At 34.4% G+C, this 25,831-nt stretch overlaps 4 protein-coding genes and 1 pseudogene across 7 annotated transcripts; 2 read left to right on the forward strand and 3 right to left on the reverse strand.

The window, feature by feature from the left end:
- Positions 1 to 46: 46 nt before the first annotated feature.
- Positions 47 to 15,858, reverse strand: LOC103834799 (proton pump-interactor 1). 4 transcript variants are annotated; one of them, XM_009110886.3, is made up of 8 exons: positions 15,674 to 15,858; positions 14,959 to 15,328; positions 14,692 to 14,883; positions 14,426 to 14,605; positions 14,155 to 14,349; positions 13,426 to 14,073; positions 13,270 to 13,353; positions 47 to 491 (listed from the first exon to the last, which is right to left on the reverse strand). In XM_009110886.3, the coding sequence occupies exons 2-8, from the start codon at positions 15,301 to 15,303 to the stop codon at positions 258 to 260; spliced, it is 1,878 nt and encodes a 625-aa protein (XP_009109134.1). In that variant the 5' UTR covers positions 15,304 to 15,328; positions 15,674 to 15,858; the 3' UTR covers positions 47 to 257. The 4 variants fall into 4 exon arrangements, with proteins under 4 accessions (XP_009109134.1, XP_009109131.1, XP_009109132.1 ...); XM_009110883.3 differs by lacking the exon at positions 47 to 491 and having other exon boundaries at positions 12,790 to 13,353; XM_009110884.3 differs by lacking the exon at positions 47 to 491 and having other exon boundaries at positions 12,790 to 13,353; positions 15,542 to 15,774.
- On the forward strand, positions 5,893 to 10,162 carry LOC103834802 (WEB family protein At4g27595, chloroplastic). Its single transcript, XM_009110888.3, has 3 exons — positions 5,893 to 6,144; positions 6,620 to 6,818; positions 6,905 to 10,162. Exons 1-3 carry the CDS (start codon positions 6,128 to 6,130, stop codon positions 9,899 to 9,901), a joined length of 3,213 nt encoding a protein of 1,070 aa, XP_009109136.2. The 5' UTR covers positions 5,893 to 6,127; the 3' UTR covers positions 9,902 to 10,162.
- On the reverse strand, positions 10,462 to 12,537 carry LOC103834800. The gene is made up of 3 exons (XM_009110887.3): positions 12,406 to 12,537; positions 12,052 to 12,309; positions 10,462 to 10,605 (listed from the first exon to the last, which is right to left on the reverse strand). The coding sequence occupies exons 1-2, from the start codon at positions 12,517 to 12,519 to the stop codon at positions 12,058 to 12,060; spliced, it is 366 nt and encodes a 121-aa protein (XP_009109135.1). The 5' UTR covers positions 12,520 to 12,537; the 3' UTR covers positions 10,462 to 10,605; positions 12,052 to 12,057.
- A 4,769-nt stretch (positions 15,859 to 20,627) lies between the features above and the next one.
- On the forward strand, positions 20,628 to 22,854 carry LOC103834808 (beta-glucuronosyltransferase GlcAT14A). Its single transcript, XM_009110892.3, has 5 exons — positions 20,628 to 20,808; positions 21,154 to 21,748; positions 21,904 to 21,979; positions 22,064 to 22,179; positions 22,262 to 22,854. The coding sequence occupies exons 2-5, from the start codon at positions 21,175 to 21,177 to the stop codon at positions 22,759 to 22,761; spliced, it is 1,266 nt and encodes a 421-aa protein (XP_009109140.1). The 5' UTR covers positions 20,628 to 20,808; positions 21,154 to 21,174; the 3' UTR covers positions 22,762 to 22,854.
- Positions 22,855 to 22,918: 64 nt separating this feature from the next.
- Positions 22,919 to 24,086, reverse strand: LOC103834807 (annotated as a pseudogene).
- Between the last annotated feature and the right edge of the window lie 1,745 nt (positions 24,087 to 25,831).

Consider the following 25,831-nt stretch of genomic DNA (forward strand, 5'->3'; position numbering starts at 1 on the left):
CAAAAGAAATATATCAAAAATCGAGAAGAACACTATCTCACAGCTATAAGATGTAACAAAAAGAGTTTTCTTACTTCAAAGTTAAAAGCCTCAACAACAGAAGAGAAAACAACAAGGAAAGTGAAATGTAAAAAAGTATTTTAAAAGGGAAGAGTCTCTACTCAGTATGTAAATGAGACATAAGTTTTAAAGAGTCTCATCCTCAAAAGAAAGCTTTAAAAAGATCCCAAACTACAGCAACTCAGATTCCCTTGATCTTAGAGAACGTAGTAGTAACCCAAGACAAGAAGCATTAGTACCACAACAGCAGCAGCAGCTGGAGCAGCCCAAACCATGTAGTTAGTCTGCTTCTTACGCTTGAGCATTGGTCTCGGGAGTGTTTCTGGTCCCCCTCTATTGCGGATCCTGTTCCTTATTGGTTTCTCCTTCAACACTTTCTTTTCCTTCTTTGGTTTCTCCTCCACTGGAGCTTCAATCTCCTCCTTCTCAGCCTCTTTCTTCACTCCATCCAAACCAGCACCCATTAACTGCAATTAAGAAGGCATTCACATATGAAACTAAACAAAGAAGCCAAGAGTACACTCTCCAAAACCATGACTTCTCTTCTCTTATTACCTTAACTTGACCTTGGATATCATCTTTATGACCCATAGCTTCTTTGTTCTTAGATCTCATAGCCTCATTAGCAATGACTTTGTCTCTAGTCCCTTCAAGCAGCCTGATCTCTTTAAGAAGCTGCTTGTCCTCGGTCAACGGAATGCTTTCATGTTGAATCCTGTACTCGTAGCTGTATATCTACAACCCACCAACCAAATGAGAACTAAAACCACTATAGAAATAAGATCACTTCAAGTGAGAACAAGTATTAGATTCTTACCATACTGTTGAGCTCTTAGCTTCCCCAGTGCTTGCTGTAAGTTCACAAGGTTTTTACGTTAATTTTGCATTTTGATTCAAGTTTGGGTATAATTTTGTATTTAAAATCAAGTTTTGAGTCATATTTGGCAAATCCTCCTATAATGAGTTTCTTATAATACAGTTGATTATGATTATATTATAGATAAAAATAGAATTTAATTTTTAATTTTTATTTTATAAACGATAAGTGAATATATTAATGTATAATAGTATTTCAAAATTAATTACGAAATTAGTGAAAATATTTACATATAATTTTTTGAAAATTAAGATCTTGTTAAAATCTTTTCAAACAGATTTGTTAGATTTTTTAAATATATATAGATATATACATTTATAATTAAAATAAAAATATATCAAAAAATATTATGATTAAAGTAGTTCAAAGATTCTATGTGTTATTAATTTTAATAAAGCACATTTAATAAAATTTCTAAAGGATGGTCCATATTAAAAAATTACACATGAAAGAAGTCATGACTTCTAATTTAATAGAATAAATATATTAAATTAAAATATCAACCCCCAGAATAAGACGTCCGACTAGTCGTCGAATCAATAAGCAGTGAATCTCACAAATAGATTAGGATTATCACTATTACACATGGAGAGAAAAACATAAACAGAGCGAGATGGAAAAAAACTAAGGTTCAGGGACCCGTTACCAGTTCCCATCATCACCAAAAGTCCGCAGCCAACGACGCCGACCAAACCGAAATTTCACCGATCACTGCAAATATACTTTATTTCAAATCCACGCTGACACACAGCTGTTCGATCTACACAACACTATCTTTCTCTTACCGACTATCAAGAAATAGAAATCGAAACAGACCAACTAGTTAAGGGGAACCGCCATCCAACAAGTCTGACTCTCTTGCCAGACTCTACTTTATTTTATATATTTCCAACACACCATAACAACAGCTACAATTCGATTACAAGGAAAAAAGAAATCTCATCTAAGATTAGGCGATAAACGTAAACGAACAAAACTTTAACGAAACAATTTGACGTGTGATCTAAGTTCCAAATTAGTATATGATATATGACTTTTAATTCCATTTGTTACTCACTTCATTGTGTGCTCTCATAATTGATTTTTAAAATAAGTGAGCGAGAACGTGCATTTAGTAGAAAATTTAAATTAATTTAACGAAAAAGTTGAAATAAAACTGAAATTATTGATTTTTGGGTCAAAGTTATACTAAGATAAATTGTTAGAAAATCAAACTCAAACTAGTTTAATTGGTTTCAGTCCCATAACTTTAATTCGCAAACAAAATAATATCAACACAAGATTACATAACATAACAAAAAAGCACTCCAGCCTAACTGCGTCTAAATGATACTATGCATAAAATACCAACATTTCACACTAATAAATGATTTCATTTTGCTGACAAAAATAAAATGATTTCATTTGAGAATCATAAGAGTTGTACGATTGAATTATTGTTATTTATATATACAAATAAAATAAATGATTGAAAGGCACATGCAGCCCACATGATGACTCCAAATCAACACAATAATAACACAAGGTTCTCTCCATAGATTGACACATCAGATTTTTAGATAATTATAAGAGTAACATGTTAATAAATGAAAAAAATTAGAAAAACCAATCAAAATATTTTAAATTTACATATCATATTACACGTCATTTTCAATAATTTGTTGTTTCGTCTACTGCGTCTGAATTTAACTCTCCAACAATTTCTGTTCTTGAAGTCATTTGTGACTCAGCAGCCATGAATATGACTTATCGAGTTCTATCTTTACTACTTGGTCATTAGTGGTCTCATCATCAACTACGAGAAGGAAAACACATCCATGTTTCGTAAGCTTGATTTTTGAATCAAAGTTGAGAAGTTACTTAAGGTTGGGTGTTGTTGTTCAGTTGTTTATCTACTGATTCTCGAGATTTCATGGATTATTGTTCTAGCTTTGGTTCTACACAGTTGGCATAAAGAAAAAATAATGAATTGTTTTTGCAGTCAACAAATGTATTTTCTAGCTTGGTTCTACACATATGGCATAAACAAAAAAAGGAGTTATTTTTGCAGTTAACAGGTGTATCACGGCACATTGCTGGTAGAACTTTTCCTAGACAGAGAATGTATCACGTCACATATTGTTTTTAAGGAAAAAAAATTGGTCGTAATAACATTAATTATAGTTAGATACATGATACATCACACATGTTCTTCTTTTCTCCCCTTTTTGTGTCTTAGTCAAGCTTTAAACCGATTAAACAATGTAAAATGCATATGCTGGGATTATTGTGTCTTGGTTTAAAATTAAAAGTTGAGAGGGGATAATATATCCAAACTTACTTTGCATTCAATGTCAGTCCACGATAAATAAATTACTTAATGGTTTAAATGAAACTATCAACAATTTTTCAAACTATGGTTACCTTACAAAGGTATAAGGGCAACCACAACCGTGTACCCCATAAAAATCTTTAAAAAAAGTGTTTTCTATTTCTTTTAATTTTTTTTTTCAGGATTTAGAAAAAAAAAACTAATCAATTGCGAACTATCACGTATCAGTAGGACCCGCGAATAGTTAACAGACTCCACGAAACTCTTACGGAAGAAATTTAACAGCTTAAATCTGCACAAAAATTTAAAAAGCGTGGACTTCATATGTTTTTATAATATTTTTTTTTAAAGATTCCAGCTACGTACCGCCGTTGCATGTGCTGTAAGGATTAGAAAAGAGAGGTGGCAGACCTAGAGCAAGAGGGGGGGGGGAGGTGTGGCATTTGTTATTTTTCCACTAATAACAAGTTTTTTTTTTTAGAACACAAGTTTTGAGTTTATATAAATACATATAAATTCAGCATTTAGTTTTGACAAAATGGTGTAACCCCCAGCCAAATATAATAATGGATCCGAAGGAACAAATATTTCCCTTTGGTTTTACAAAACTTGGAAAATGGTAGTAAACAAAAAAAAAATTGATGTTACAAAAAATAAGTAGCGAGCAAAAGAGTAGAATAAATATAAAACATACATCAATACTATAATAAGTCGGGAGTATATCAGTTCTTTTTTTTTTTTTTTTGTCATCAACTTTACAGACTCATATAGACTCTGTGAACCAAACTGGGAGATCTTGATCCATGTGAACTACAAAAGATGTTTCCTTCCTAGCGCTACGGGCTAAGCTATCCGCTTTCTTGTTCTGCGTTCTTGGTACATAGATAATCTCTGCTCGGAAAAAACTCTCTTTCAAGCTGTTTATATCCTCCAAATAACTTGCAAATGCTGGCCATTCCTCTGGTGTTGAAACCATCTTCACCAATTGAGAACAATCCGTTGCAAACGTAACCTGAAATTGTCGTAAGTTTTTCATACATTCCATTGCCCATAACAGTATATCAGTTCTTTATAATAAATATAAAACATAATATAATATATATGAGATAAATTTAAAAGTAAAGTGGTATTTTCAATTTGAAACATGAAAGAGAAATATACATAAAAGCTAAGACCATATGCAAAATAATTAAAAATGTATTTTGATGTCATGTAAGCATATAAACTATATATTTAAGCTTTGATGTTATCCCTTTTAAATAGTTATTTTAATATTTAATACCAGATTGATTATATTTATATCTTATTTAAATATATATTTTATCTATTTTTCTTTTATCAAAGATATAATATATATTTTTAAGCAATTGAAAGATCCAAAACATCCGGGGGCGGAGCCCGGGTTATCTATACTATTATTTGCGAAGTAAATTTTTGGAATCGAGCTCTCACGTTAAAAGTTATAGTGGTTAATAACGTTTATACCCTTAATGAATAAAATGTATAACTAATTTAAAAAATAAAAACGAAATTTTAATTTATTTGATTAGATAATTGATTAAAATTAATAATAGTAAGATTATCCAAAATATGAAAATATAATTTAAAAAAGAGTTAATTTATGTATATATTGTATTGTTATCTGAAAAAATCTTTTAGTAAAAAGTTAAAAACATGAATTATATAACTAAATATTAATCAAATAAAATGTAAAACTAAATTAAAAAATAAAAAAAGAAATGTTAATTTATTTTATTAGATAATTGATTAAAATTAATAATAGTAAGAATTATCCAAAATCTGAAAAATATAATTTAAAAAATAGATAATTTCTGTATATATTGTATTGTTATCTGAAAAAGTCTTTTAATAAAAAGTTCAAAACATGAATTATATAACTAAATATTACTCAAATAAAATTTATAACTAAATTAAAAAAATAAAAACGAAATTTTAATTTATTTGATTAGATAATTGATTAAAATTAATAATAATAATAATAATTATCCAAAATCTGAAAATATAATTTAGAAAAGATATAATTTTTGTATATATTGTATTGTTATCTGAAAAAGTCTTTTAGTAAAAAGTTAAAAATATAAATTATATAATTAAATATTAATCAAATAAAATTCCCGATTATATAATTAAAAATATAATATTGAATTATCCAAAATCTAAAAATATAATTAAAAAAAAGAAGATAATTTCTATATATATATATATTGTATTGTTATCTGAAAAAGTATTTTAGTAAAAAATTAAAAACATAAATTACGTAATTAAATATTAATCAAATAAGTTTTTTTAATTATATAATTAAAAATATAATATTAAGTTATTCTAAGATTTACTTTAGTATAATGAATATATTGTACAAAAAAGTTTTTAAAAATTATGAAAATGTTTAAGCCTGCATCGCGGGCAAAACACCTAGTTTTCTAGTAGATCTTAAACTTGTAAAATCAGATCGCTGGAGATATGAGATTTTTCTGCTTTACCCACATTATGAGCAAAGTCCATTCACATTTGTTAGGTCCACACAGCACACCGCTTTATTTCATTAATACACATGCAAGACTTTACACCATGGTCCTTTCTGTCATTTCATATTGTTTTGTTTTTAATTGAAAAAACGAAACCGGGAAAATGAAAGAAAAAGACGAGAGAGAGAGAGGAAGAGGAAGAGGGTAACCACCACTCTGCCCCATTACCAATAATTTTGCTCCAAAAAAAAAGTTGAAGACTTTGTGGAGAAGCAATCAGACCCAGTGAAGACGAAACCTTAGTCGATCTGGTGTTTCTGTTTAGTCTCTCCCACTTGCAATGCCGGAGATCTAACTGCCCCCAAACATTTCTCACCAACAACAACAACAACAATGGCGTCCAGAACCAAGTGGGGGAACTTTCCTTCTCTTTTTATTTTTTAATTTTCATTACAGAACCAAACTAGTTTTAACTTGGGAAAGGCAATTGGATCTGAGATGCTGTCTTCTGTTTCCTTTGTCGGAAATGTAGTTGTTGTGTCTGTTAGATTCTCTTATGTGGGTCACTTACTCTCTCTGGACATCTTTGTTTTTTTTCTTCTGAAATCATTTACTGATATTTTCTTTCACTTTGTCAGATCATTCCATGTACTTAGGAAAAATGTGTGTTTGGATTCATTTTAAGATGCTTTTTAATTTGATTATTGATAAACTAGATCTCTAAATTTGAGATGGATCATTAATCATAGCAATACAAACCATCAAGTTGGAAACTTGTTTTAACTTACTTAAGTTATGGATTTAGATCCATAGAGATGTTTGTTTCATTATTTGTTCATTGATGGTAATTGTCACATTGTACATAATACCTTTATGATCTTGTAGAACCGGTTTAATGGAGACTCCTCGTAGTAAACCATCTCCTCCACCACCAAGGCTGACTAAATCATCAGTGACTAAATCCGATGGCAGCTCGCCGTCTTCTGTGCACAGCACACGTCTCTCACTAGACCGTTCCCCACAATCCGTTAACTCCAAGCCTTCTCCTGATCGTCGTACTGCAAGAGTCCCTACTCCACCTGAGGCAAGTCAAAACAAACTCCATCCGTTTGACATTATAAAGACTAGTGTTATAGAGACTGATCATAATTTTTTTTAATGGCGTTTCAGAAGTCGCAATCACGGTTAGGGAAAGGATCTGAGCTACAAGCTCAACTGAAACAGATTCAGGAGGATTTGAGGAAAGCTAACGAGCAAATAGCAGTGCTCAAGAAAGACAAAGCTAAAGCTCTAGATGATCTCAAAGGCTTTGAGAAGCTAAACAAAGAAGTCAATGAGAAACTCAAAGAAGCACTGGCAGCAGCTCAGGAGAGTTCTGAGATTGAAGCGGTTCATAACGAGAAGGATATCTCTTGGAAGAAAGAGGTTGAGTCTGTAAGAAGCCAGCATGCTTTAGACATCTCAGCTCTTCTCTCCACCACCGAAGAGCTTCACAGGGTTCAACAAGAGTTGGCTATGACTGCTGACGCTAAAAACAAGGCGCTGAGTCACGCAGAGGAAGCGACCAAGATCGCTGAGATGCAGGCGAAGAAGGTGGAGGTTCTTTCTTCTGAGTTAAGTCAGTTAAAGGCATTGGTTAGTTCTGAGGAACAGAAGAAGGCTACTGAAGGAGATGAGGTTGTGTCTAAACTGAGATCCGAAATTGAGATGCTGAGAGGGGAGCATGAGAATGTTAGCGTCTTAGAGAATGAGCTGAAGGATCAAGAAGAGTGCATTGAGCAGCTACACGTTGACCTCGAAGCTGCTAAAATCGTTGAATCATGTGCTAATAGCTTAGCAGCTGAGTTGAAGAATGAACTTGAAAAACAAGTTGAAGAGTCAAATAAGTTGAAGACGTCTGCTTCCGAGTCCTTAGATTTAGCTATGAAGCAGCTGGGAGAAAACAGTCATGCGCTTCATGAGGCAGAGTTGGACAATGCTGCGTTGAAAGAAAAGATTGAGTCCATGGTGATGACGATTGCAAGTCAGGAAACAGATCTTCAGGAATCTCAACGTCAGGTTTGTACTTTACAAGAAGAAACTTCTAAGCTTGAAAAGCTTGTTGAGTCAGTCAAATCTGACCTTGCAACCGCACAAGCAGAAGCTTTGGACTATGAAAAGACTACAACATCACGTATTCAGAACCTATTGAATGAAAAGACGGGGCTTGCTACAGAGTTGGAGAGCTGTAAGAAGGAAGAAGAGGAAACCAAGAAAGCTATGGAAAGCTTAACTCTGGAGTTGCAGGATGTATCTGTGGAAGCAAGGGAAGCTAAGGAGAGGCTCTTGACATGTCAAGCAGAGCTTGAACATTGTGGAACACAGATTGAGAGTTTGAAGTTGGCTGCGAAAGAGACAAATGTGAAGTATGAAAGTATGCTTGAAGATGCAAGAAACGAAATCGAAAGCCTGAAAAATAGTTTAGGAAAGAGTCAAGATGAGATTGTTAGTTCGAAGACTGAGTGGGAGCTGCGAGAACTTCATTTGATGGCTTGTGTGAAGAAATCGGAAGATGAAGCGTTCTCTGTGCAGGGAGAGCTTAGCAAGGTGGAGGATTTGCTTAATCTCAAGGAAAATGAGGTGAAGGCAGCAAAAGAAGAAGAAGCCAATACGAAAAGGAAACTTGAGGAACTTGAGGAGGAGCTTAAGGATATGCAGGAAAGAGTTGGAGAAGCGAAAGCTGAAAGTGTGAAAGTTAAAGAAAGTTTGTTGGAGAAAGAAAACGAACTAGAGAATGCTGCTGCAGACAACAAAAAGCTCGGAGATGAATTGTCAAAGATAAATGAAAGCTTGGTGGATAAAGAGACAATACTGCAGAGCATTATTCAAGAAGCGGAGGAGCTCAGAGGGAGGGAACTTGATTATCTCAAGAAGATTGAGGAGTTGTCAGCTGCAAATTTAAGTTTGGTTGACAAAGAAACCAAACTGTTGAGCAGTGTCCAAGAAGCTGAGGAGCTCAGAGGGAGGGAGCTTGAGTATCTCAAGAAGATTGAAGAGTTGTCAGCAGAGAATGTGAGCTTGGCTGACAGAGAAACCAAACTGTTGAGCATTGTTGAAGAAGCTGATGAGCTCAAAGGGAGGGAGCTTGATTACCTCAAGAAGATTGAAGAGTTGTCAGCAGCGAATGTGAGCTTGGTTGACAAAGAAACCAAACTGTTGAGCATTGTTCAAGAAGCTGAGGAGCTCAGAGGTAGGGAGCTTGATTATCTCAAGAAGATTGAAGAGTTGTCAGCAACTTTGTCAGCAGCGAATGCGAGTTTGGTTGACAAAGAAACCAAACTGTTAAGCATTGTTCAAGAAGCTGATGAGCTTAAAAGGACAGAGATTGCTTGTCTGAAGAAGATTGAAGATTTGTCAGCAGTGAATGAGAGTTTGGTTGACAAAGAAACCAAGCTATTGAGCATTGCTCAAGAAGCTGAGGAGCTAAAAAGAACAGAGATTGCTCATCTGAAAAAGATTGAAGAGTTGTCAGCATTGAATGAGAGTTTGACTAACAAAGAAACCATACTGCAGAGCAGCATTCAAGAAATCGAGGTGCTCAAAGAAAAGGAGTATGTATACATCAAGAAGATTGAGGAGTTGTCATTGCCAAATGAGATATTAGCTGAGAAAGAAGCCAAACTACAGTCAGCTGTTAAGGAGAATGAAGAGTTAAGAGAAAGGGAGTCTTCTTACCATAAGAAGCTTGAAGAGTTGTCAAAAGTATCTGACAACGTTGCTGCCACAGAAATCAAACTCCACATTTCCACTCAAGAAAACGAAGAGCTTAGAGAAAGGGAAGCTGCATATCTCAAGAAAATCGAAGAGTTATCAAAGCTGCAAGAGAATCTTCTTGACAAAGATAAAGACTCCATGGAAGGGGAAGGCTACCATATAGAAAAGAGAGAAGCTTCTTCAGAGAGAGAGTCAGATCACGAGTTTGCTGAAGAGGAAGAGGAATCGAAAGCAGAAGGCAGTGACAACTTTGATCAGTTAAGCAATGGCTTGTCTTCAGCTGAACATATAGAATATTCCGGGAGTCTGCACTCAAAGGAACGAGAGCAGAAGAAGAAGAAACCTTTGCTCCGGAAGTTTGGAAATCTACTGAAGAAGAAGAGTACCACCAGCAGCAGCAGCAGCCATAAATAGAGGGAAGATGAGACTATTATCATTTCTACTGCAAATGAACATTATTTCTTGGTTGATTTGTCTTTAAATCTTTGAAGAGTATAGCTTCAGATTCAATTTAAGGTGCTTGATCTCTGGTTTATTTCTCTAAATTTCATTAAATCTTTGAAGAGTATACTAGGGGCAAGAAGAAAACATATTTGAACAGTGATTCTCTGTAAGTGCTTTCACACATGATCTGGTGAGAACATTTTCAGCTATGCAAGTTTTGTTATCTGTTGAGATTCATTGTGTTTGTGGCTGGACCGGACATAGAAGCATGGTGAAGGCTTGAAGCATCAAGCTATCCTCCGGATAAATGGGGACCAAAACCTTCTCATACGTTTATTTCTGTCGTATTGTCAAGACACATGTACTATGTTGTGCTCGCCTCGGGTAAATTCAATGAGAGTTCGATCTTCTTTTTTTTTTTTGGTCTACGAGAGTTCGATTATGATGTTCTTATTATGTAATGGATCTAACTCGCGAGTACTTGGCTAAACACAGATTAAGAAATGTAAAACTATTTGAACTGCTAGATATAAAGATTAAACAAGTTATACTCTATATGACTGGTGAGAGAATATACCCCAGCACAGGTACAGTTTGTCACTAACTACAACTTTGCTTTCTTCATGGTTTCTACATAAGTTTGATATACGTCATAAAATTTATCTATGTGGTAACTAGGGTTGTAAAAACGGGCTTCCAACCCGCGGGCTCTAACGGGCTCTGTATAAAATTTCTGGCCCGTTACCCGTTTATTTGTATGTAAAACTTAACGGGTCAATACCGGGTTACCCATTAAGGCCCGTTTAATAAATGGGCAGAGTCAAAATATACATTTTTTTACCCGTTACCCGTTTAGTTTTTTTTTTTAAAAAAAAAAAGAGAAAACGACGTCGTTAGAAGCCTCCTCTACCGTAAGCCATTCCATAAGAAAAAAAAAATGTTCTGCAGGTGAGATTCCGACAAGCTCGTGGTCGTACTTCAAACCCTAATTAGATTATCGGTGACGAGACCGTGTCGTCATCGCCCATCACGAACCACCTCACGTCATCGCCCATCGCCCATCGCCCGTCATCGAACCATCACGAACCGTGTCGTCATCGAGAACCGTGTCGTCATCGAACTTCCAGTTTCCGAAATCCATCTCTCTGGTTTAAAGTCTGATGCATCTTCTCCCCATACCGATTTCATTCTCCCTAGTGAGTATAGACAAAACACAATCTTCGTACTTGGCTCGACTTTGTGTCCGCTTGGAAGAACGTCGGGTTTTGTAGGAGACTTGTGCTGAAAAGGGTCTCTTCGTTTTCTTCATTAAGCTACGGTAAACATGTTGTTTTGACATTTTTTCATCTTCTTCGAGAGCAATCTCTGAAACAACTCTTCCTCTGATTTTGATTATGGGTTTCAGATATCGGCAAGGATCACCAGCTGAGGAAGAAGTATTCGATCCAACTCGGCAAGGATCATCAGCTCGTCCTTAAGGTATATACATCTCATGACTCTTACTCTTAAGGATATATACATCTTAAGGATCATCATCTTAACATTTTTGTGTATTTTCAGGATGGATTTAGATTCTCTCAACACAATTGCAATCCTTGAGGCTCAAGAGGAATACATGAACATGAATGAAGAAGATGCTTTGAATGAGGAAAATGCAGTGAGTGAGGAAGAAACAGAGATGCAAGAACCAGAACCAAGTGACACGCAAGTAGCTGAAACAACTCAAGCAACAAAACCACGCAAGAGGCGCTTAACTTCTACAGTTTGGAACGATTTTACCTCAGTTGGAGTTGAAAGTGATGGCAAGGAAAGAGGTCAGTGTAACTATTGTGGTAGAAAACTAGTGATCAATAATTAAAACAGAGATAAAGTTATTACATAAAACAGTTTCTTCAGATTTAAAATATGATTTACATGGCAAAAAAAAAACAAATCTGTATACTTAAACGGGCTCACGGGCCTAAACGGACATCTCCATGTTAAACGGGCTCACGGTTAACGGGCTTAAACGGGTTTGCTGGTTAAACAGGCATGTGTTCACGGGCTTTAGACGGGCATGGTTATAAACGGGCATGGTTTAAACGGGCTCGGATAGCCCGTTTTAACATCCCTAGTGGTAACTATTCTCATCCTGATGAATGGTTTTGGCCTTCAACAGTTCCATCATCACCCACAGATACATCCTCTTCACTTCCTTCATCATTCTCTCCACTCTTCCGCTTGCTAGCATCTCCACTCTCCTCGTTTGCTACATCTACTGCTCGTTTCAGCCCATCTTTGGATGTGTCAGCCGCATGATTCATCGTCACATTCGGCGCCTTACCGTCTGTAGTTGTCCCCATTCCCTGTTGCTTTGACTCCTCTCCTCCATCCTTTCCCTGTAAATGTTTTGGAAGAGCCAAGTGATATCACAATATGAAAACTTTCATGATTCTTTATTTATCTTCTTATACGCATCAATTTATCTTAGAAGCATTGGATGAGAAATATCTAGGGCTAGTGATGGTAATGATTCCTCTATTAGCAGAAGAGGGAGCAGTCCTGTGTATGTTTATGGTTACTCTCTTTGCTAAATACTTAGCCGCCATTGAGATCAAAATATTAGTCCCTCTCCCTCTCTATTATATATATGAGCCTGAGAATGGAGTTAGTGTCGAGAGAGGAACAGGTGGCTCATCACTCCACTTCTCACGTGTCCTCAAGCAAAGACTAGTTCTTGTCCAAACTATGACCCGTGTGTCAGTTTGTAAAAAAAAGTGATTACTCTCTCCAAAGGTGGAATAAGAAGAAAGCTTTAGTTGATCTTGTACTAATCTCATCTTTTGGTATTTGCAAGCACAGTAAGAAGACAAAAGAAATATATCAAAAATCGAGAAGAACACTATCTCACAGCTATAAGATCTAACAAAAAGAGTTTGCTTACTTCAAAGTTAAAAGCCTCAACAACAGAAGAGAAAACAACAAGGAAAGTGAAATGTAAAAAAGTATTTTAAAAGGGAAGAGTCTCTACTCAGTATATAAATGAGACATAAGTTTAAAGAGTCTCATCCTCAAAAGAAAGCTTTAAAAGATCCCAAACTACAGCAACTCAGCTTCCCTTGATCTTAGAGAACGTAGTAGTAACCCAAGACAAGAAGCATTAGTACCACAACAGCAGCAGCAGCTGGAGCAGCCCAAACCATGTAGTTAGTCTGCTTCTTACGCTTGAGCATTGGTCTCGGGAGTGTTTCTGGTCCTCCTCTATTGCGGATCCTGTTCCTTATTGGTTTCTCCTTCAAGACTTTCTTTTCCTTCTTTGGTTTCTCCTCCACTGGAACTTCAATCTCCTCCTTCTCAGCCTCAGAAGCTTCTGGAACTTCCTCAGAGATGGCCTCGTATGCGTTGCGGCCTCCTGTCTTCTTCTTGGCCGCCTTCTCTCGCTCCTGCAACACACAGAAAAGAAGATTATTATAATGGAAAAGAGAGAAGGCAAAGAGCATTCATTGATATGATACCTTTTGTTCTTTCTTCTCAGCTTCCTTTTTAGCTCTTATGGCAGCTTTAGCAGCAGCTTTCTCTGCCAGCTTCTTTTTCCTTTCCATTGCTAGCTTGGCTTTAGCAATCTCCTCTTGCTTTCTCATCTCTTTCACCGTAGCTTCATCTACCTCTTCCTCTTCTTTCTGCGGCTTTCCAAGACCATATACTTCTTCTTCTTCTTCATCATCATCATCATCAACAACAACAACGTTCTTCTTTCCTTTCTCTGCATCTTTAGCTTTCTCAGCCTTCTGAGCAACAGGAGCAGCAGCGTCTGGTTTAGGTGCAGAAACTTCCTCCTCCTTCGGCTGCTGCTGTTTTGCCTTATTAGCTTTAGGGACAACCTCTGTTACAGAAGGCGCTGCCTTGGCTTGTGGTGCCTCTCGAGCAACAAGAGGCTTCTCTTCAGGGTTCCTCATCCTTCCATCTCGGCTCATCTGCCTAGCATCAAGTGACCCCAAGAGTCTCTTCTCGTAATCCTCTCTGAAGTTCTTCTTACTGCACCAGAGAGAGACAAACTTCTCAACCTCTGCATTGGAGAGCGCCTCAAGCTCATCTACGTTCCTTTGCGCAGCCAACTCTCTAGCTTTGTTCAACACGTTACGGCCTTGGTAAAAACCTGAGTTCTGTATATAAACAAACAAAAGAGTCGCAAACCATTCTCCATCACAAGAACATGCTCTTGAGTATTATGTGTGTGTTTGTACCGTCTCAGCGCTTTGCTTCTTAAGCTCACGAATGTTTGAGTAAGCTTTGTCCCTCTTCTCAGTCACAGTCTTGAGCTCATTCTCCAGCACCTGAATCTCATCTTTAGTTGCTTTCACCTTCTCACTCAGCTCATTGATCCTTGCGGAAATCGCTTGCCTCTCTTTCTTCACTCCATCCAAACCAGCACCCATTAACTGCAATTAAAAAGGCATTTAAACAAAGAAGCCAAGAGTACACTCTCCAAAACCATGACTTCTCTTCTCTTATTACCTTAACTTGACCTTGGATATCATCTTTATGACCCATAGCTTCTTTGATCTTAGCTCTCATAGCCTCATTAGCAATGACCTTATCTCTTGTCCCTTCAAGCAGCCTGATCTCTTTAAGAAGCTGCTTCTCCTCGGTCAACGGAATGCTTTCATGTTGAATTCTGTACTCGTAGCTGTATATCTACATTTTTTTCCACAACCAAATGAGAATTAAAACCAATATAGAAAGAAGATCACTTCAAGTGAGAACAAGTATTAGATTCTTACCATACTGTTGAGCTCTTCCTGAGAAGAACAGATAACAGGCCCACGGGAACTCCCACCGTCATTCCCTCTTAGCTTCCCCAGTGCTTGCTGCAAAGGTTCCATCTCTTTTCTTTTCTCATCAAACTTGTTGTTGAACCCCTGACGCTCTGACTTCAACGGGTCCAACATGTCAAATAACTTGGATCTCTCCGCCTAAATGCATCATTAGAAAAAAAAAAGGTCAACGCTACAACAAGATTTTCGTCTAAGTAGGCAAAAGAAGCTTACCTTCTTAGCTCTCAACCCTTCAATAACTACACTCCGAGCCTTGTTCAGCTTCTCAAGCTCCTTATCAGCAACCTCAAGCTTAGCTTTGATCTTGGGGTCGTCGAAATGACGATACTTTACAAAGTAGAAAGAGCGGATCTGCTTAGCCGCAGGCCACTCTTCTGCTGCATCTTTTGGTACATCAGAGGAGATCTTGCTGCTACTACTACTCTCTTCAGCTTTCTTTGGCGGCTCACCTTTGCCTTGCTCCACCTTCCCGTTGGTTTCGGGTTTGGTTTCGGGTTTGGCTTCGAAAGGAGCTGGAGCAACCTCAAATCCGCCGAAGTTTACAACCTCAACACCCATCTTCTACAAAAAAAAACAGAGGATCCTGATGCAGAGAGGAAAAAACAGAGGATTCTGAGTTAAATATAACGGATCCAATGCAAAAGGATTCAACTTTAAGGATCTAATTCATGAAAGTAATCATCTTGTTCATGGTTAAAGACCAGATCATACGAACAGCAGATTCAATATACATACAGAACAGAGCAAATGTTTTAAGGCAGAGTCGAATCGATTGAAACAGAGAGAAAGATCAAACCTTTATAGATGAGAGGTGATCAAATGATTCAGAAAGAGAAGGAGAAGAAGAATATTATAAGCAGCAAACAATCGAAAGCGGATAAGTGTTCATCACACGAAGATTCAATTAGAGAGAGAGAGAAGGTGTTACCGTGAAAGGGGAGAGAGAGATGGAGATCTGAAGAGAGAAAAGGGTTGATGTAACTTTTTCCTGCCAAAGGATTTTGTATGCTAAAAAGAAACCTTTGGGGTCGGATCTCAATTCTAATTATATCTCCAAGATTTTTATTTTATTATCATAACCCCCCATGAATTGCCTCTCTCTCTCTCCATTAAAGTCAGATATATTTTTTTACCAAAATGGTAAATATTTACTCTCCATATCTACTGAAATTTGAAAGCCCTTGATTCCTAGTTTCCTACTTGTTTGTTCATATTTGTCTATTATACTTTTTCAGTAAAGATTAGATATCAAGGTTTTTTTAAAAAAAGCTTATCTCAATCTCTTGAGTTTGATTATTCCTTCAGAATATCCCCTATATATTAATTGAGAAGCATTTGAAAAATGAGAACCTTAATTTTGTATTAATTAAAAAAAACCCCAAATCCTAGGTGGCACTCTAAATGCCTTCTAAATTCTATTTCAAAGAATTCTAGAGCATCTAATATAAAGTATAGTTTAATCTAATGGTGTCACATTATTTTATAATTATATAACACTAGAGAACATTATATTAACCTAAAATATAGGAAGTGTGTATTCTTTCCTTAAATAAAAGCTACGGAATTACCTAATATGATTTACATATATATGGCAATTAATTATTATGAATAATGGCAATTAATTATTATGAAAATTGAAGATTTGATAACAATTTTTGCATCATTCTTCATTTTTGTTTAAAGTTATATTATTAAAAAAAATTAAACAATCACATTAACCATATAATAAAAAAATTAGATTTTTTCTTATATGTTATATTTTTAATTTTTTAAAATGACTTTAAATTACAAAAATGAGGAAACCTTATATGTTATATATATATTTTTTAAATGACTTTAAAATACAAAAATGAGGACACCTTATATGTTATATTTTTCTTATATGTTAGAATTTTCTTATATGTTATATTTTGAATTTTTTTAAAAAGACTTTAAATTACAAAAATGTAAGTTTACCTTAAATAAACGACTAAAAACATTAAAATGACATGTATCAATTCGATGGTTGATTTGAAAGCTTTCAAAACCATATGCAAGATAAAATTCAAAATAATTTAACTGTGGAAACAATACTGTTAACTTTTTTCAAAAATGTGTTCGATGAAAAAATAAGGTTTTTATGTCATAATTTGTTTAATGTTCAGTAGAGAACATTATATTAACCTAAAATATAAGAAGTGTGTATTCTTTCCTTAAATAAAAGTTACCGAATTACCTAATATGATTTACATATATATGACAATTGATGATTTTGAATAATAAAGATTTGATAACAATTTTTGCATCCTTCTTCATTTTTGTTTAATTTTATATTTTTTAAAAAAATAAACAATCACATTAACCATATAATTAAAAAATTAGATGTTTTCTTATATGTTATATTTTGAATTTTTTTAAATGATTTTAAATTACAAAAATGAAGAAACCTTATATGTTATATATTTCTTTAAAACGACTTTAAAATACAAAAATGAGGACACCTTATATGTTATATTTTTCTTATATGTTATATTTTTCTTATATGTTATATTTTGAATTTTTTAAAACGAATTTAAATTACAAAAAAGTAAGTTTTTCTTAAGTATACCACTAAAAACATTGAAATGACATGTATCAGTTTGCTGGTTGATTAGAAAGTTTTCAAAACCATATGTAAGATAAAAGTCAAAATAATTCAAATATGAAAACAATACTGTTCACTTTTTCAAGAATGTGTTCGAGGGGAAAAATAAGGTTTTTATGTCATAATTTGTTTAATGTCCACTAGAGAACATTATATTAACCTAAAATATAAGATGTGTGTATTCTTTCCCTAAATAAATGCTACTAAATTACCTAATATTATTTACATATATATGGCAATTAATGATTATGAATAATAAAGATTTGATAACAATTTTTGCATCCTTCTTCATTTTGTTTAATTTTATATTATTAAAAAAATAAACAATCACATTAACCATATAATAAAAAAATTAGATTTTTTCTTATATGTTATATTTTGAATTTCTTAAAATAACTTTAAATTATAAAAATGAGGAAACCTTATATGTTATATTTTTTTTAAACGAGTTTAAAATACAAAAATGAGGACACCTTATATGTTATATTTTTCTTTTATGTTAGATTTTTTCTTATATGTTATATTTTGATTTTTTTTAAACGATTTTAAATTAATGTAAGTTTTCCGTAAGTATACGACTAAAAAAATTAAAATGACATGTATCAATTCGATGGTTGATTTGAAAGTTTTCAAAACCATATAGAAGATAAAAGTCAAAATAATTCAACTGTGAAAACAATACTGTTCACTTTTTTCAAGAATGTGTTCGATGAAAAAAATAAGGTTTTAAGTCATAATTTGTTTAATGTCCAATCCGATCAACTCATGATGTATTAATTATACTTTTGTTCCATTATTTTTAATAAAAATTGATCTGATTCATTGGAAAGAAATTATATAATAACAACAATAAATATTTTATATATATAAATAAAATGATCAAATGTATAAAAGAAACTATCGATAATATATACAAATAAACTCACCCTGCGCAAGGCGCAGGCCTTATCCTAGTTGTTTAGTAAAACATGAAATTTAATTGAAAAGATTAGAAAATATGTGAAAATAATACTTTAGGGTAAATGAACTAGTCTGATGACATCACAAAAAGAAAAAGCAAAGAGAAGAAAAAAAGACACAAGTGGGAAGAGGTTGAGAAGAAAGAAACAGTTGTTAGGGTGCGTTGAGAACGTGGTGAGTCTTCTGTCTGTTTATTCACAAGTCATGCGGATTAGATTCTTTGCATTGTACACGACCAGTTCAAGTGCAGACGTAAGCTGAAATACCTTAAGTACCCCTCTCTCTCTTTCTCTCTCTCTCTCTCTCTCTCTCTCTTCAGCACAAACGCGTGGTGTGAACATGAAGACTTTTAAAAAGAAAGAAGCAAACTCAACTTTTTCTGTATAACGTTCTTCTAATATCAATTATATCATTGCAGTAACGTCGAAAAAAACACAGGTTTAATCTACACCACACCGGTTTAGTCTATGATCAGTTTTACCTATACTTAGCTTAACCGGTTTCATACCTTAGGTACTATCCAGAACCCTTATTAAATATGTATTCATCTTTTTTTAAGGCATTTTATGTTCATTCATCTTGATTATCTTGAAAGTCATGACTCGTTGATATTAGACGTTGTCCCATTCACCAGTGAGGGTCAGCTGAGTGACTTCATTACGAGATGGCATGCACGTCATCATGAAGCTTCCATATCTTCATATCCTTATCCATTTCCTCTTATTATGTCACGGGGTCAATCATAAGAGCTTTGCCTATGCAAGACTTCCAAAATCCCATGAATCATTTATCAGTCAGTGTTTCAGAATAAGTAAAAATAAAAAATAAAAATAAAGACTCAAGAGATAAAACGTTTATATGTCTGAAGCTTGACCACTTGGCACTCTTTTCACCCAATGCTGAGGAATTGGTGCAACTGTTGTAACATGGACATATCACTGAAACAGCTTTAGACTAACAAAATCCATAACATATTATTTAAATTTATAAAAATGTTTAGCATAATACTCTAATATAAAGTGATTGGTTTGTTAATTTGTTGCAGTATCTCAATCTTCTCATATAATTCTAAGCTGACTAGTGGCATATCCACAAACACAGGACCGTCTAACAGCACGCGCAAGTGGAGCGGTCGAACATGGCCTCGAAATATAAAAATAAAAAATTTAAGGATTTTTCAAAATATATAGATAAATTATGATAAAAAACTTTAAATTTTAGATATAATGCTAAATTTAGAACTTATAATTAAAAAAATCAGACAAAGTTATTAAATTTTAAAATTACGTGATAAAATGTACGATTAATATTTTTTTTGAACATGGCTAAAATTAATTTGAGACGGCCCTGCACAAACACATTATTGAACCAATTCACAGTGAATTTATAATGTAAAAAAGTTACAACAACAAAAAAACATTAAAAACAATGTCATAAAAGATCAATTTAGCAGAGTAGTGAACATTGCATAACTCGAAGTAAACTAGTCATTAGTTTTTTTCAAAAGCATTATTATTCAACCAACTTTGATAATAGTTTCATTATGACCAACTATTTATTTCGTAAACTCTTCAAAAGTTAGTTTACTGACCATCGTGACAACATACATGCTTGGCTTGCCGCTTACCAAATGCCTAAGGTCATGATTAAGCTCGATCTTTTAACCGGGGTTCTTAACTTATGATTTGATATTTTCTTTTACATTTTTCAGCTAAAAGACGGTTCTTATATCTTTTATTCAAGAGATGGTTTTTAACTTTTCTTAGTTAAAATTTAAAAAAAAGTAAGAACCGTCTCTTATCCGAAGATAAAAATCTCAGTTAAGAGACTGGGGTTAATCATAGTCTTATACGCATTTTAATGGATTCGTTACTCATTGTTAAATCACACAACATATATGATACATAATGACTAAGCCATATCATCAGGTGACACTTTTTGAAGAAAAAAAGAATGGATCGATAGATTAAAAGTTACGTTTAATATATCTAATGATAGTCTATTTGATCAAGTGATGGATTGCACGTTTGACTATTCGCATTTTTTTCTCCAGAACGCCATTTTCATTTTATTCGACAATGCAATCATTAACGTCAGCGATCCATCAGGTTTCGTCCAATGCTTTTGCTTGTTTTTCTTTTAACACGTCTGTTTTTTAGCCAATGGTAAACCAAAATAATAAATGCTATTTATTAGGTATGGCACTTAACAATAAATCAAAATCGAAGTCTCTGTAACGAAAAGTCAAAGAGAATGCACCGTTTCTGGGAATGGAGTTAAAAACATATATGTGTGGAAAACCGAAATCCACAAGAACTATAACTCTTTCTTTTATGTATTTTCTAGAAAAAGAGTTATATTTACAGATTCATTAATAAAAGTCCTCGCAAAGACAAATAAATCTCAGGCTCCTCCTGGATAGTGAAGTGCCCGGAGCTTTTAAGCATTCTTGCGTCACGTCCACGACAATCAAGAACCAGGTTTTTCTTTGTGTTTGCTCATGATCATCTCATCTGTTACGTTTCTTAATATGTGTGTTTTGATTCGTCGAGTATATATGTCTTTTTGACCTATTTTATTATTACAAAGATCGGCTCATACTTGAATCACGTCGTTAAGATTCATTAACGATGAAATTCAGACAAGACATGAAGACAAATCCAAAACTTTGTTTGGTCATTTTTGATTCATTGATCAATATAGATCACTGATTACGTATCAATTCTATTTTTTTTATTTGGCGTACGTGAGGGGCAAGCTCCATTTGTGAATATATTTGCTTATTTTCATTTGACTTATTCTTTTACGTAAACATTCGTTTTCAGATCCTATGAATAGGCTCTTCAATGGCGTCTTCAAACTCAGAAAGGAGATGGATCTTCCCTCTAGCTATGGCTTCCCTCATGTTCATATTCCTCACAGCTGTATCTTTCAACATGGGTCTCCTCTCTTCCGTGCGTTCCATTAACTCACTCATCTTCTCCTCAAGTATTCTACCAACCACAAACGAAACAACCGTCACATTCGCTGAGTCAAAGATCAAGCAACATCCTCCTCCTCCAGTACAGTCTAGTCCTCCTCGCTTTGGTTATCTAGTTTCAGGGTCAAGAGGTGACTTGGAGAGCCTATGGAGAGTGTTGAGAGCGTTGTACCATCCGAGGAATCAATACGTTGTTCATCTCGATCTCGAGTCTCCTGCTGAAGAGAGGCTTGAGCTAGCTAAACGTGTGAGGGAAGATCCTGTTTTTAGCGACGTTGGGAATGTTTACATGATCACAAAGGCTAATCTCGTTACATATCGTGGACCAACTATGGTGGCTAATACGCTTCACGCATGCGCCATTCTCTTGAAGCTGAGTAAAGATTGGGACTGGTTTATAAATCTCAGTGCCTCAGATTATCCTCTAGTGACTCAAGATGGTATACATATATTAACTCTAGACTGTTTTTTTTTTAATTATTATTATCATGCAAGTTCTAGGCCTTAGGCACATAATCTCTCATAGGTCCGAAGTCAGCTTTTAGAAATTCCGATTTAAAGAATAACAATTTTTGCCATTAATGTTCTTTTTCAGATCTTATTCATACATTCGCTGGACTGGACCGGAACCTCAACTTCATCGACCACTCTAGCAAACTAGGCTGGAAAGAGTAATGATTCTTGAAACTTCTCTGTACTATACTCTTTGAGATGTGTGTTTGAAAGAGTAATGATTCTTGTGAGTTTTATGGCAGAGATAAACGAGCAAAGCCACTGATCATAGACCCGGGACTGTACTCAACAAAGAAGTCAGATGTCTACTGGGTTACACCTCGTAGAACCATGCCTACTGCATTCAAACTATTCACTGGTGAGTAACTAGTGTTCATTACTTGAGTAACAAGGTAATGAAACTTGGAGACTAAACTATATGTTTTGATGGTAACTTTTAGGTTCTGCTTGGATGGTTTTGTCACGGTCCTTCATAGAATATTGCATTTGGGGATGGGACAATCTTCCACGGACTCTTCTAATGTACTACACCAACTTCCTCTCTACACCAGAAGGATATTTCCACACTGTGATATGCAACGCACCTGAGTATTCAAACACGGTGGTCAACCATGACCTGCATTACATCTCGTGGGACAAACCTCCCAAACAGCATCCTCGGACGCTCAACATCAATGACACCAAGAGGATGATTGCAAGCGGAGCTGCGTTTGCACGCAAGTTCAGACACAATGATCTCGCTCTGGACAAGATTGATATAGAGCTGCTCGGTAGAGGTAACGGAAACTTCACGCCTGGTGGTTGGTGTGCAGGCGAGCCGAAATGCTCCAGGGTTGGTGATCCGTCGAGGATCAAACCGGGTCCTGGAGCGAACCGGCTAGGTGCGCTTGTTAGCAGACTTATTTGGTCATCTAAACTGACTCAAAGGAAATGTAGATAAGCTGAATGTGCTTACAGCTTAATGCTGTCGTTAGAGATTTTGTCACCAATTTTGAAGCAAGAATAATATAGCAACTCACTTCTTTTCTTCATATAGAAACACTTCTCAAGATACAGTAAACCATTTATAAATTTATCTGATATATAAGACAAACAACTCAACAACTAGTAGTGTTCATATGATTCTCCAACATACATATGGTTCATGAAGATAAGATACAGTCTATAGGTAGCAATGGTTGTATATACTTGTTATACCACAATGACTTGGAATTGTACAGGCTATTTACATAGAGAGAGTGTGATAGAGCTAGAAGAGGAGAAGGCAAATGAGGAAGCAAAAGAATAGGAATATCGATACCCTATTAAGAGACTTCTCATGCTGCATCATCCTCTGGTTTTGATAAGGCTGAGCTACTGTGTTTGTGAAGGTTCCGAAGATCCTGGTGTAGACCAAGTCCCCAAACATTCCAATCACCGGGTAAAGAAAACTCATCATTACCGCACTGGCAAGGTCAGTTGATTCAGTTGCGGTGAAGGCACGAGGGGAGTATCGGTCGTTTTGAAACGTTGGAGACAGAGTTCGATGTGGCAAGCTTGATGGTTGTGTAGTGAAAGTTGATGGACCGGGTCTGCGCGGTATGTCTGAGGTTTGTTTCTTGGGGAAAACATGGAAGACATGCCTCTTCCATAGAGTGGAACCAATGAGGTGATGGCAACGCTGGATTTGCAGACAGGGCAGGTGTTATGATGGTGATCAATGGAGACAGGAGATAGCTTAACGTGTAGCCACTTGTAGATGCAAGGCCAGCAGAAAAGGTGTCCGCAGAGAGTGACTACAGGATCATGAGCTGTGTCTAGACAGATGTTACAATCAAAACAGCCGCTTTCATTAGGTTGAGCTGTGATGGTGAGATTAGGTTTTTGTTTGAGTGAGAAGCCATCTTCATTTGCTGCTTGTTGAGGATCAGACCTGGAGAAGTTCCCTTCCATAGGAGGCAATATTCTCTGTTTATCAACAGAAGGAAACTAAATGAAAAAAGTGAGCTTATTACAATACCCAAACAATCCCTATGATTAACTAAACCTGATGTGACTTGTGTCTCTAAAATGTAAAATCCCACAGCAATTGAGGAGAATCCTATTTGCTGAAACCACAAACCCTGCTATAAGGTAGCATTCTAGATCAGAATCATCATCATTATCTTACTCCAAGCAAAATCAGTAAAAGGGGAAATTAACTTCCATTTTTTTCCTTCCAAAATCAAAGAAAGAGATGACTAATAGATGAATGGAATAGCTCAAGAGAATCAATGATACGACAACAAGAGAATCAACGAACCTAGTGATGGTAATGGAGGTTTTAACAAGACAGCGACGGTAATAACTTCGTGCCTTCGTCTCTGTTTAGCTTCTTTCTTATAATAATTACAGTAGTTCTTTCCAAAAATTATTATTATCCAGAAAAAGACCAAAATAACACTGAATCAAGTTTTTGTTTCCAAACTAGCACTTAATGCCAAAAGTCACAAAAATAGCATTCAAGTGGTGGGGTTTAGGATTTATAATTTAGGGTTTAAGGTTTAGAATCTATCTTATTAAAACTCAAGTACAAAATTGGAGTGTTTGGAGACTTGAATAGGACTATTAAAAAATTTAGACTGTTTGGAAACATGGATTGTAGTCTTTTAAAAAAAAATATTTTTGTTTGAAAACAAGGATAGATTAAAAAAAAAAGTAATGGGGTTATGTTTTTTTTTTTTAAATTGAAAGTTATCTAGACCAGTTTTAAAATATACCAAAATGGGTCAATCTAATTGCCTACATTTTTTTTTCTAAACTAACCATAAAACAAAATTTAAACTTTATATACATATTTCAAATTAAAATAATAATTCAAAGTTGATTTATATTAAAAAATTGATTCAAAAATATACATATATTCAAAACTGGATTTTTACTAAACTATTTTTCAATAACCATTATAAAACAATATTATCAATATATATAAGAAAAATATAATACAAAGCCCAATTTGAAATATCAACTTAAATTATGGTTTTTATATTTCATATTAAGTTTTAAAAATATTATATATGTAATTATTTATATGATGGTATGTATAAAATACTATTAATTATATTATTACTTATATGATGGTACATATAAAATACGATTAATTATATGATGACAAAATACAATATATAATAATGACTAGAGATGGGCTTTTGGGTACCCATACGGGTTTAGTTCTGATCGGTTTGCATTTCGGATTTTCGGGGTCAAAGATTTCAGCCTTATTAGAATGTTTCTAAATTTTGGTTTGAGTTTGATTCGGATCTTTGCGGTTTTGGTTCGGGTTTGGATAACTAATTTAAATTATTTTTAAATTCTTAAATCATTATATATTTTAAATTTCTCAAAATGTATAAATAAAATAATATATTACGTATAAATTTGAATAACATATATCATAATACTTAAGCTTAACATATCAATTGACTTGATTTAAAATTTTGGATACGAAATCAATAATTATTTTAAGTATTTTTGGTGATTTGAGTATACTTTAACTATTTCAGATATTTACTTTAGATTATATATATATTTTTTCAAGTATTTAAACTAATTTAAAAGTATCATTCTTGATATTTTATATACGTTAAATCTAAAAATAATTAATATATATATAAGTATATAAATCTATTTTTAGATAAATTCGGATACCCAAATACTTCGGTTCGGATCAGATTCGGTTATCTAAATAACAAAATTTTGAATAATTAGAATATTTAATTAATTTATGTTCGGGTTTGGTACTATATTTTTTGATCGGTATCGGTTATGTTCCTCGGATTCATTTTTCCTAATACTAATAATTACATGAAAAACAAATATCAACATATTTTTCAAAATATACATCCGCGCAGGCGCGCGGGTCAAAGTCTAGTTTAGGTTTTAGGGTTTAGAGTTGAGAAGTGAGGTTTTGGGGATAAGATTTCAAATTTTGAAAAATAAAAAAATTTAAATTTTTCAAAAGATAAAATGCTATTTTGGTCATTTTAGTTTTT

This window comes from Brassica rapa, chromosome A08 (assembly GCF_000309985.2).
Source record: "Brassica rapa cultivar Chiifu-401-42 chromosome A08, CAAS_Brap_v3.01, whole genome shotgun sequence".
NCBI classification, from domain to species: Eukaryota; Viridiplantae; Streptophyta; class Magnoliopsida; order Brassicales; family Brassicaceae; genus Brassica; species Brassica rapa.

What these genes read in the sequence shown, in the direction of transcription:
- LOC103834808 (XM_009110892.3), top strand. Translation starts at nt 21,175, where the DNA reads ATGGCGTCTTCAAACTCAGAAAGGAGATGGATCTTCCCTCTAGCTATG. An exon ending in TCCTCTAGTGACTCAAGATG is followed by an intron (nt 21,749 to 21,903) that starts GTATACATATAT and finishes GTTCTTTTTCAG; the next exon opens with ATCTTATTCATACATTCGCT. An exon ending in TGCATTCAAACTATTCACTG is followed by an intron (nt 22,180 to 22,261) that starts GTGAGTAACTAG and finishes GGTAACTTTTAG; the next exon opens with GTTCTGCTTGGATGGTTTTG.
- LOC103834802 (XM_009110888.3), top strand. An exon ending in GAGTCCCTACTCCACCTGAG is followed by an intron (nt 6,819 to 6,904) that starts GCAAGTCAAAAC and finishes ATGGCGTTTCAG; the next exon opens with AAGTCGCAATCACGGTTAGG.
- LOC103834800 (XM_009110887.3), bottom strand. Translation starts at nt 12,519, where the DNA reads ATGGCGGCTAAGTATTTAGCAAAGAGAGTAACCATAAACATACACAGG. An exon ending in CTAGATATTTCTCATCCAAT is followed by an intron (nt 12,310 to 12,405) that starts GCTTCTAAGATA and finishes AAACATTTACAG; the next exon opens with GGAAAGGATGGAGGAGAGGA.
- LOC103834799 (XM_009110886.3), bottom strand. Translation starts at nt 15,303, where the DNA reads ATGGGTGTTGAGGTTGTAAACTTCGGCGGATTTGAGGTTGCTCCAGCT. An exon ending in ATATCCAAGGTCAAGTTAAG is followed by an intron (nt 14,350 to 14,425) that starts GTAATAAGAGAA and finishes TTTTAATTGCAG; the next exon opens with TTAATGGGTGCTGGTTTGGA. An exon ending in CTGAGAAGAAAGAACAAAAG is followed by an intron (nt 13,354 to 13,425) that starts GTATCATATCAA and finishes TGTGTGTTGCAG; the next exon opens with GAGCGAGAGAAGGCGGCCAA.